At 36.2% G+C, this 12680-nt stretch overlaps 1 protein-coding gene across 1 annotated transcript; it reads right to left on the bottom strand.

Annotated features, from left to right (window-relative positions):
• Positions 1-7073: 7073 nt before the first annotated feature.
• Positions 7074-8290, bottom strand: LOC148586460 (lignin-forming anionic peroxidase-like). The gene is made up of 3 exons (XM_088515171.1): positions 8033-8290; positions 7590-7947; positions 7074-7462 (listed from the first exon to the last, which is right to left on the bottom strand). Exons 1-3 carry the CDS (start codon positions 8288-8290, stop codon positions 7074-7076), a joined length of 1005 nt encoding a protein of 334 aa, XP_088371297.1.
• Positions 8291-12680: the final 4390 nt, after the last annotated feature.

The raw sequence follows: 12680 nt of genomic DNA, 5'->3' as shown, positions 1-12680 counted from the left end.
TGCTTAATTTCTAGGCATGTTTTATGTATACGATCATGAAAGATCGCATACACCAATAGCATTCTTGAGATGCTCAAACCTAGATCCATCTAGAGGTTTAGTAAACAGGTCAGCTAATTGATGTTCAGTAGGCATAAATTCAAGAGATACCACCTGGGTCTCCACCAAGTCACGGATGAAATGATGACGAATGTCAATGTGTTTCATGCGTGAATGTTGGACCGGATTCTTCGAGATGTTTATGGCACTAGTATTGTCACAGTAGACAATCATCTTCCCTTGAGCAAATCCATAGTCCGCAAGAAGTTGCTTCATCCAGATTAGCTGTGTGCAATAGCTCCTAGCAGCTATATATTATGCCTCAGCATTAGAAAGAGAGATGGAGTTTTGCTTCTTACTCATCCAGGCGACCAAGTTTGTACCCACATAAAAACATCTGCCAAATGTACTCTTTCGATCATCCGCATTACCGGCCCAGTCAGCATCAGAATATGCTGCAAGCTCAAGATTTGTGTTGGTAGAAAAATAAATCCCAAAATTGATGGTGCCATTTACATACCTGAGGATCCATTTAACTGTTGTCAGATAAGATTCCTTTGGATTAGCTTGAAATCGAGCATATACACTCACATTGAATGATATATCTGGTCGACTAGGTGGAAGGTAGAGTAGACAGCCTATCATGCTTCTGTACAAAGTTTGGTCAACGGATTTTTCAGCCACATCTGCACTTTGCTTAACACTCGTACTCATGGGTGTGCAAGCATGACTTTTTCCATCTAAACCGAATCTTTTCACAAGATCTTTGGCATACTTTGGTTGAGACATAAAGATACCTTTGTTGGATTGTTGGACTTGAAAACCTAGAAAGTAAGTCAATTCACCAATCATACTCATTTCGAACTGTTGTTTCATTTCCTTAGAGAATTGATGAGCATGTGAGTCGACCATATAGCCAAAAATAATGTCATCTACATAAATCTGGACAATGAGTAGTTGGCTGCCTTTCCTACGGATGAACAAGGTACAGTCAGCTTGTCCTCGGATGAACCCATGTTCAAGAAGATATGTAGTCAGACGTTCATACCATGCTCTCGGAGCTTGTTTCAATCCATAAAGTGCCTTTTTCAGCTTGTAAACATGTTCCGGATATGTTGGATCCTGAAACCCTTTTGGCTGAGCTACATACACTTCTTCTTGAAGAATGCCATTAAGAAAAGCACTCTTGACGTCCATCTGATACAATTTGATCTGGAGATGACATGAGATGCTCAACAAAATTCTGATGGATTCCAATCTGGCTACCGGTCCAAACGTCTCATCAAAGTCCACTCCTTCAACTTGAGTGTATCCTTGAACAACCAATCGAGCCTTGTTTCTTACCACTATACCATGCCCATCGAATTTATTCTTGAATATCCATTTAGTGCCGATGATATTTTGATCTTTTGGTCTTGGAACCAAATTTCATACATCATTCCGAACAAACTGATTGAGTTCATCATGCATAGCAGCAACCCAACTCTCATCCTCTAATGCCTCATTAACTTTCTTTGGCTCAATCTGAGAAAGATAACAAGAATAAGAGACTTGATTAACCACCTTGTTTCGCAGTCGTAAACCTTCATTAACATTTTCCAGCAAATTTTCTCTAGGGTGATTAAGTTTAACTCTGGAGGATGGTACATGAGAAACCGTGCTTGGAACTGGTGAATGAGTCATGTCTTCTGCAGCTGAAGATACTGACGTACGGACTGCTGAAACATTTGGACTAGGAGGTTCATGAGTCTTATCAGAAATATCAACTTGCTCCCCCTCAACATGAGGTTCTTCTTCCGCAAGGTGAGTCTTGGTAGTTTCATCGTCGATGACAACACTGACTGATTCCATTACTGACTTGGTCCTTGTGTTATACACTCGACTAGCTCGACTTGTAGTGGAATACCCAAGAAAAATTCCTACGTCACTCTTTGCATCAAACTTCCCCAAGTTCTCCCTGTCATGAAGAATGTAGCACGTACTTCCGAACACCCAAAAATATTTGACAGTGGGCTTCTTGCCTCGCCATAGCTCATACAGTGTCTTGGTAGTTGTTGGTCTAAGAAATACTTGATTTACAATATGACATGCTGTATGGACTGCTTCTCCCCAGAAATGTTGTGCCAAATTCTTAGCATATATCATGACTCTAGCCATTTCCTGAATGACTCTATTTTTCCATTCGACTACCCCATTTTGTTGAGGAGTTATGGGAGATGAGAATTCTTGTTTGATACCTTGTTGAGCACAAAAATCTTCAAAATTTGAATTCTCGAATTCTCTGCCATGATCACTACGGATTCGTTTGATGAGATAGTCTTGTTCATTTTGTATCTTATTGAACAAGATCTGAGCTTGTTCAAATGCCTCAGATTTTTCTCTTAACAAAATGATCCATGTATATCGAGAGAAGTCATCTACGACCACCATAATGTATTTCTTGCCTCCCATACTAGTTGTCCGTGTAGGCCCCATGAGATCCATGTGAAGAAGCTCTAAGTTTCTAGAGGTAAAAATACCTGACATGGTCCCAATTGACATGGTCCACACTTTCCTTTATCAACCTGATGAATCTTGGGGTAAATCAGCTATGGCTTCTGTCTTTGAGACTTTGACCAGATCATGAAAATTTAGATGCCCCAGCCATTGATGCCACAATTCTCCAGTGTCTAGGGTTGCCTTGTTGCATTTTATCTGAGAACTTGAGGAGAGACAATAGCAGTTGTCAACAGTGCGCTCTCCTCCCATCAACCATTTTCCTTGAGAATCAAAGATGCTGCATTCTTTCTTAGAAAACTGAACCAGTAGATCATAATCACAAAACTGACTAATGCTCAAGAAATTTGCCTTGAGTCCTTCAACATACAACACCTCTTGTGGAGTAGGAGCACCTGAAATTTTCACAATTCCTTGACCGATCACCTTCGATTTGCTGCAATCTCCATAAGTGATGCTTCTACCTCCTTTGCCTTCTTTAAGTTCTTTGAATAGAGACTTATCACCTGTCATATGTTTGGAACAACCACTATCCAGAAACCACAAACATGAGTTAAGCACACTTAAGGCAGTATGAGCAACTAAGCATAGATGATCTTTCTTTTTAACCTAAACCTGTTCCTTTTGAGGAGGTGTTTCATGATTGTCAATCAAATTAGACATACCTTTTACATCAACAGAATTTGACAAAGCTGCTAACTTCTCACTAATGAGTTTCACTTGAGCAGTTAAAACCTTTAGTTGATTCACAATTCCAGGTTCATCTAGTCTAGGGATATTCTGCTGAGACCATGGTTGTTTAGCCCTAATTTGAAAACAATTTGGTCAAGTATGACCGTTGACATCACAGTGATAACACGTAGGGATAAACTTAGAATTGAAGTTAGTCCTTATCGGAACCTTGAATTTTAACTTATTCTTCTTGGTCACATCTTCTGAGCTTTCTTTAGGTAAACACAAGTTCTCAATTACCACATCTTTCATTTTAGGTTTCACAAACATAATCTTAGAAGTGGTAGCAACATTTGTAGAAGATGAATCCACATGTTTATTAAAACCCAATCCAATCCTATCATATGAATGTTTCTGATTTCCTAACATTTGATTCAATTTATCACTAGAAATTTTTTTTAAATGATCATTTGAATCATTCAAATCCTTTTCCAGAGATTTAACTTTAGGAATCAGGACGAGGTTTTCAGAAGTCAAGGTGTTTCGAATAGCTAGACATTCATCCAATGCCACCAGAAGTTTGCAAGTCCGGTGACCCAACTCACTCTCGCGACCCAGCTCACTCCCACGACCCAGCTCACTCCCACGAGGTACTGCCCTGCATCTCCTCCTTCAAACATCAAAAAAAATATATATATCTCTCGGTTTGCCTCACTCTCCCACTTCATTGAAGTGAAGGGGAGAAGGTGAGAACTAAAAGGGAAAAAAAAAAAAAAATGGGGAAGAAACCCATTCTTCTTCTTCGAAAAAAAAAAAAAAATGAAGGAAAGAATAAATAATAAGAAGAGGGAAAAAGTTGAATTAAGAGAGATCTCTAGCTCTAAATAATTTTCTCACACTCATTTTTTTAGTGACGTGCCAACATTTGACACATCAAGAAATTCTTGACGTGTCACCTATAGACACGCCAAAAAATTCTTGACGTATCAAATGTAACACGTCAATAATTTTGTTTCCTACTTTTTTTAAAAAAACACATCATTAATATTATTAATCAATTAATTGTTGACGTGTGAAATAGTGACACGTCAAGAAAATATATTGAAAATAATAAGAGAAAAAATTATATGATCACTTATTTCTTTAAAAATACTATATAGACTAAGAGAATACATATATGTATTAATATTCTAGATTGTTAACACTAAAAAACACTTTAATTTTTTAGTTTATAATACTCCTACAATATTGAAAATGTGATATAACCATAATAAGTTTTTCAAAATCAATTAAAAGAGTACAAACCACAAGAAAATATGTACATATTTATCATTGTCTATAAACATTTAATAGCTAATGCGTAAGAGTGTTAAGAGACTCTTATGCATTAACTAGTTTTATAAAATTTTAATGGGTTTGAATATATCTCTTAATATATGACGACATTTAAAGCCCCCTAAAAATTCAATTTAATTTATATACAATAAGTTATTTAATTCTAATCAAAATAATCATTATGTATAGTGAGAAAAAAAAAAACCATAAACTACAATGATATAATTATACACAAATATAGGTATGCAAATTAAATTTTGTTACCTACTATTTTTTTTAAACACATAATTAATATTATTAATTAATTAATTCTTGACGTGTGAAATAGTGGCACGTCAATATATAATTATTGACGTGTGAAAATGACACGTCAATAAATAGTGACGTGTTATTTTTGACATGTCAAGAATTATTGACATGGCAAATTCAACACGTCAATAAAGTTTTTCTTGACGTGGCAGTAATTACCACGTCAGTAATATTTAGTAACGTGGCCAAAAGTGTAATGCAAGGTGAAAATTCGGGATGTTATAAGGGACGCCTAACAAGGACCTTGTGTGACACCTAACAGAATAAAATGCTAGAAGAAAATTAATGAATTTTAAATATCGGACCGATCAAGTGACACCCAATTTTTATCTTCTAATTTGTATGTATTCCAAAGTTAATTCAATCAAAATTTTGAACCTAAGGTACGTACTAAGATTTTAGTGGAGACATAGAGGTAAAACATTAATTGACAAGGCCTATGCTTTCGGCAATTTTTTTTTTAAAAAAAATCTTTGCTGACCATTTTGGTAAATTCTTGAGTGACACGTATTGAGATTCTAAATCAAAGCTACGGAATCACAAAATAAACGTTAAAAGCACCTAAAAATAAAACAAGGTATATATAAGAATTGAAAACGAGAGATGCTAACATCTAATAAGACCAAAAATAAGAACAAAGCACAGGATTAACAGATAAATGCCGTTCACCTGAAAAGAAACAAGCAACATCGATAAAATCAAGAAAAAGAGGGCATATATATATATATATATATAAACGCATGAATATATCATAAGTAAGCTAAGAATCATAGAGAAAGAAAAGTAAATCAAAGCATGGTGGCTAAAAACTGCTTCTCTCTTTGCCTACTTGTGCTGGTGATCATCATGACTTATGCCAATGTCATCAACTGTGCTGGAGATTTGAAGAGTGAGAAGCTGTACGCAGCCAGTGCTCCACATGTGACACAACCAAATGCCCTGTCACTGAAGATTATCCCCACATGACAGCATTTGACGACACTCTTATCGCAGGTGCTTTGCAATCTGACCTTGTGGATTTGAATGATAGAGGTGTTTACTCTGTTCCGAATGTTGAAGGTGGCGAGTCAACGTCGCTCAATGCTTATTTTGGCTGGAAATCTGCTTCGGGTTCAGCTTCTGGGCCTCTGGCTATCATAGGTACCTGCGATATTAATCCTTTGCAAGTTCTTTTTGTATTTTTGAACATATATATATCTTACCCTCTTGGGATAATCTCAAAAAAGGACAAATCAATTATAGGTTGAGATAAATGAAGCTGGAGATATATATCTCATTGCCTTCATCACTTGACAATGTGAAGTTATGTATATATATGTACTACAGGTTTAGCAATTACATGGATAAATGCTCAGGGGGTGAAAGCTATCTCTCTGTGGACAAGCATGGCAAGGTGAGCCTTCGGTTGTTGAGCTCATTGGAAAGCTTAACCGAGGCTGACTGGAAATCCATTAATGCACCGCAGAAGTTCAACCACCGCGAGTTTCGATTCTGGCAGTCTAGTAGTACAGGAAATTGCTTGACGGTTTTTGGAGGGGATGCTAGAATAAGAGGCGTGGGTGTAGCTGAGTGCAAGTTTGATGGCTCCAACCCTTACCAGCTATTTGCATTCTGCTTCCACTATCAAAAAGCATTTTGTTGTTGTGGACTTCATAACGAGTAATTTCTTGAGCAGTTCCAATTATGCTGAGGCCATTTATATTATAATGCATTTGAAGTTATAAACTTATAATGATAGAAGAAAGAGATTATCTTATTCCAATGACTAAATCGATGTGTGTTACTCTAAATGATAGTTCATGCTTGGATCTATAAATTTAATCCTACAGCTCAACTCCACTCGCATGCACAAGCTGCTCTATCTCAAAGTGCAAATCATGACTTATATACAAGGCTTATATAATCCTTGGGAAAATTGAGGTTTAATGTTCAAGTAGGTTCATAAACGGACCACCTCATGAGGTGGTCGCGGAGTCGGAGTAAGACACGTTCGAACGACAACTAGGAATTCTCTCTGATGAAGACGTAACTTGTTTGTGTTTAAAGGTAGGCGAGAATTAATATAATACAATGAATCTCATTACAGTTAACAATATGTAAAAATTTCAATTTTACACTTGCGATAATTCCAAAAAAAAAAAAAAAAACTTATGAACCAAAAATTGACATATTGGGGGAACGGAACAAGTGACTCGTGAGTATTTGGAAAAGAGCAGTTTTAACTAGTTAACAGCACTGCAAATCCTTCTTATCTGCCCAGCTGAACCAGTGAGAAGATCAATTTCACTCATTTTAATCATGGCGGATGCAAAATCAGACTTGAAAGTGGTAGGGCTTCTACTATATTTGGAAACAACGCTGTCTGTCGACCCTCCACTAAAGAGGATTTGATCTGAGGCAAGGAGACCCTTCTTTTGAATTAAATTCTTGAAGTAGTTATTGTCAAAAGAATTTGGAGTCACCAAGTCAAGTGCTGCCAAGTTTTGATCACCGCCCGTAGCTGGACAACGGCGCTGGCGAGTGCTAGCAAATCCAGCATCAATATCACTCCCATTGTTGTATATCCGGTCTTTAAATGTGATGCATCGAGCTTGCCCTAAAGTGTGGGCACCTGCATTCATTTGGACATTAATTTTGTTAGAATATTGTTTAAATTTATTATAGTAATCAATATTATTTGATATCAAAGCTGAAGTCATGAGTTCAAATTAAAATATTCTACTTGTTGATGGGCTAACCTGATAAAGCGACCATATCCTCTGCAGTAAGGCCTTTGCGAGCAAAGTTAGAAAGAAGTGTCTGAAGGTCATCAGTGGCACGTGGAAGTTCTGTCTGAGCTAGAGCTAAGCTTGCGGTTGTGGAATCTCTTCTTCCGAGCTTCACAGACCAAGATGGGCCACCCACAGCAACAGATGCATCACGTGCAGCCACCGCAAGAATATCTGCGCAGGAAACAACTCCAGGGCATGTCTTCTCAACCTCAGCTTTGGCACTGTCTATCACTTCAAAACCTCTTACAGAATCCTTATTCTGCAATGCGTTTATTTCGCTTGTAATAGAGGGTGCATCCTTGAGTAGGATTGATGCATCACAACCCTGAACATTAAATGCATGCCATATATATTAATTCATTGGGTCGGCAAATTTATATATTTATATACACATAAAGACAAATGGGTACCTGAACAAAACAATCATGGAAATGGAGACGAACAAGAGACGCCGCCATCCGACGTTCGCGTGAAACTGCTGTTCGGATAGCACTCCGAATGGTGCTGAGTGCATTCGGACACGAGTGGTCGTAAAACTGAGAAGAAAGATGCGCATTGCAGGTTGAGGTAGAGCTGCTGAGAAACAGCAAGATAAGCAACAAAACAGCTGCATTCTTGTTTGAATTTCTCATCCAACTCATCACCTTGTTAACCATTGCAGCCGCCATTAATTGATGGATCGATCTTAGTTTGTTTGTTTCAGGCAAAAGAAGATGAGAAAGAAGATGATAATGGAGAAAGCTGAATGGTATCCCATCAATTTATAGTTGCACTACTTTGTCTGGGTCACCTCTCTATTAATTCATGAACGCGTTGCCTCCCACTCGCACGCTCCACTATGACAATTTCTTCTTCGATATACTTTGAACATTCTTTCCTTTTACGTACAATATATAATAATAAAATATGAATTCAAGTCAAAGATAAAATTATTTACTTATATATATATATAATTCTCGATCATACGTACATGTTTGAAATCCTCTTGGCATTAAATGGATACAATTGGGCATTTCTCATTATTAAAATGGTACGTAGTCAAACTTTGTTGTCTTCCATAATTTAATTATATGAGTGAATGATATTGACGGCGCCCCCACGAAAGTACTGTTCTCTTCTTTTCCTAAAATGCTTATGCTTTGTTTTTTAAGTTACGTGTTAGAAATTTTAATGTTATTCTTGAAGTATATATATTATTTTAATGTTAATATACTAGAGTATTAGTTATATGTCCGTGTCACATATTAATTAGATCTAGCACATGCATGGAAAAAGTAACAAGCATGTTGAAATAATATACAATTGTTTTGTTTTTTTAATTATTTTTAAATTATTGAATTCATTTGTCTCCATATGTTTTCTGTAATTATTATTATTATTATTTGACATGATGTAATAATGAATTCTAAATCAACAACCCTAACCTTGAAATTGTCGTAGGCTAATTAAGATTGGCCAAACAGTGGAAAGACTTAAGTGTCTGTGTGCGTGTATATATGGAGGTGCTTGCTCATCTGGACTATTTCAATTTCAAGGGATAATTAATTAGTACACGTACGACTCATTCAAGGGATAATGACTAACTTTCATTAACAAAATAACTCTTTTTTTTTTTCGAAAAAAAAAAAATTAAATAAAAAAATAAAAAAAAGAGAAGAAGCTATAGCTATGTATATAGCAACCATCTCAACCTGTCAAAATTCCATTTATACCCCTTGCACCACAAAGAATATTATTCATTCTATTCTTCTTAAATTTATCTTTTGAAGTAAACTGAATCCACACCTCCCATATAATATGCTATATAATATGGGATAACTCAATCGGTGTGAACTACGCCTTATGAAGCGGAAGTCACTATTTCAAATTCTCATCATTCTTTTGTTCAAACATGTCAAAAAAAAAAAAAAAAATTGTTGTATAAGCTTCTCTTTAATGCAATGATTATTACCATGTCTTAATGCATTTCTATTAATTCCTCCAAATGTTATAAATATTAGAAGCAAAAAACTAACCGACATAGATAAGCATTCATAGTTTTACCTCTCTACTCTTGCATCCCTACAGACACCACATTATCCTAGTAAATAAGCTGGTTAAGCACGAAACAAAGCCCCATAACTAGGGGCGGACCTGTAGCTTAAAGTCTACCCATTATATAAATTTGACTCGCTACAATAATATTTGTGTCCCCTTTTAAATATATATTTTTTTAAGTTTTGCACCCCCCCTCAATAATATTTGTGTCAATTTTAATTATTATTTTTTAGTTTTGCCCACCCCAAAAAAATAATATTTGTGTCCCAGTTTAATTCTTTTTTACTTTACCTCTATATTCTAGTTCACTTCTAATTAGAAACTCAATTTGATTTAGGACTCTAATTGAATATGTGAAAGAAAAAGTTAAATGCTTTAAGTTCTTTTTGAGCAATTTCTAACCAACATTAGTTTTTTGAGCAGTTATTTTGTTGTCATTTTAGTTTACAATATTTGTTTCTGTTAGTTCTTGTGTTGGCTTAATTCAGTTCCAAAATGCATATGCTACTGTTCACGGCTCAAACACTGATATAGAATGCTCAGAATCTAATCTCCACCGTTCATAATGTAGATTCATGTGTTATGAACGTCCCTGCAAAATTTCAGCTCAATCGGACCACAAACGCCCATCGATCGGAGTTGTTGATGAAGACTGGACAGGCCGGGTCCGGACCTCCAGAATCAGGGTTCAGACCCCATTTCCAGAAACTTGATTTTTCAAGCAGGGTCCGGACCACCAGAAGCAGGGTCCGGACCCCATTTCCCGAAAGTGCATTTTATGAGGCCTGTCCGGACCTCAGATCTGCAGGGTCCGGACCTGGCTGACTTATTCGGGTTATTTTCTATTTAAACACGATTTTGCTACATTTATACGTACGTATTTTATTGAGCAAAATCAGGGTGCTTAGAGTGAGGGAATTTGTTCTAAATTATTCTTGAAGAGAAAATACATGAAGCCAATCGGAGTTCCGTTGAAAGGAAGTCTTTTAGAAGAATCGTTCCAGATGTTCTGGAAAGGGCTACTGAGGTAGAAGTCAAGTGGGTCACTTGTCGTGTGCAAGGAAGAGTCAAAGGTTTTGTTATTCTTCTTGTATTCCTTATTCTTCTATATAGTGAATTGATTTCCTGGGTTTGGCTGCCCCGGAGAGGTTTTACATTTAGAGAGTTCTCTAAATGGTTTCCTCTTCGTAACCAAATTTCTGTGTTCTTGATTGCATATTTCATATCAGTATTTAGTTGATTTTTTAACTGCTAAGTTAGATCTGTTTTCTGGATATTTTCTGTAAAACTCCTAGACGTGTGAGTAGGTGATAATTGGAGTCGTTTTAGAATTTTCAATTGGTATCAGAGAGGGTTCACTCTGTGAAGGATTTATTTCCTGAGTGTGATCCGAGACTCCATATCAAATGTCTCATACTGTTGCTCCTAATTCTCTTCCCGTCTTTGACGGAACAAATTATACGCTTTGGAAAATTCGTATGAGAGCATATTTTAAATCCATTAATGTTTGGCATATTGTCAAATCTGGATGGACACGTCCAGAAAAAGCAATAGCTAAATGGACAACAGAGGAAAAGAATAATGCTACTGCGAATGACAAAGCTATAAATGCTATTTACATCTCTGTTTCAAATGAGGAATTTTCTAGAATTTCTAGATGTGAAATAGCTAAAGAAGCCTGGGAAACTTTAGAAATCACACATGAAGGAACTAAGGTTGTTAGAACTTCAAAAATTCAAATGTTGGTTTCTCAGTTTGAGGAGATTAGAATGCAGGAAGATGAAACTTTTGATGAATTCTATTCAAAGCTTAGTGTCATTAGAAACTCTACCATTAATTTGGGAAAGAAAATGGATGATGCTAAAGTGGTGAAAAAAATCTTAAGATCTTTGCCTGAGAGGTTTATTCCCCAAATTGCTGCTATACAACAGAGCAAGGACTTAGATACTATGAGAGTAGAAGAACTTGTAGGTTCCCTTCAGACCTTTGAGCTAATTCTTCCTAAACACAAGAACACCAAAAATATTGCTCTTAAGGCAAAAAATGTTAAGGTTGACTCTTGTGGTTCATCTGATGAGGATTCTGGAAATGAGGAAGAAATTGCTATGTTTGCTAAGAAGTTTAAGAAATTCTTTAGAACCAAGAAAGGAAATTTTAGAAATAGCAATTCACAATTTTCTGAGAAATCTAGAAATGAGAATGTTGAGAAAGGAAAGTCACCTAAAGGTATCAAGTGTCACGAATGTGGAGGACATGGGCACATTCGTGTTGACTGTGCTAACTTGAGAAAGTCAAATGGCAAGGCATTTAATGTGACTCAAAGTGATGAGTCAGACAAGGACGATGCTGAACAAGGAGTTAATTACTTAGCATTTGGAGTTAGTTATGAGAGTGAGCATGAGAATAGTGAGTGTAATTCTCAAGACAAACAAGGTGTGTCCGATAATGATTCGGAAGAAGAAGATGATTTGCAAAATGCTTATAATAATCTCTTTGTGGAATAGACTAAACTGAAAAAGCTGAATAAGCAGCAATTGAAGAAACTCAATGAGGTTAATCTTGAAAATGATCAACTTTCTGTCACCTTAATTGATTCTCTTGCTACTCATAATACTTTGATGTCTGAAAATCAAATGCTAATTGCCAAAGTGAAATCCTTAGAGAATGAACTGAATGAATCAAAGAATCATTTAACAAAATTCTCTAGTGAAAAGCTAAATCAAATGCTACATAATCAGAAACATTCGTTTGATAGAACTGGATTGGGTTTTGATAAATCTGCTATTTTATCTACTAATGTTGCTTCTTCTTCAAAGATGATTTTTGTGAAACCAGTGAACAAAGAAGATAGCTTGGCTGAAAAGAAGGTAATTTCTCCTCAAATTTCCAAAGGTGGAAAAGGTAAGGGAACTCTAACTGATTCCTATATGTCTAGTTTTAAGTCGAGAAGTATGCACATGTTAAGGAACCAACCTTCTCAAAGGTTTATTCCTACGTGTCATAACTGTGGTAAGATTTGAC

Source organism: Corylus avellana, chromosome 4 (genome assembly GCF_965113065.1).
Source record: "Corylus avellana chromosome 4, dhCorAvel1.hap1.2, whole genome shotgun sequence".
Lineage (NCBI taxonomy): Eukaryota > Viridiplantae > Streptophyta > Magnoliopsida > Fagales > Betulaceae > Corylus > Corylus avellana.
This window is presented reverse-complemented; position numbering and strand designations above follow the sequence as displayed.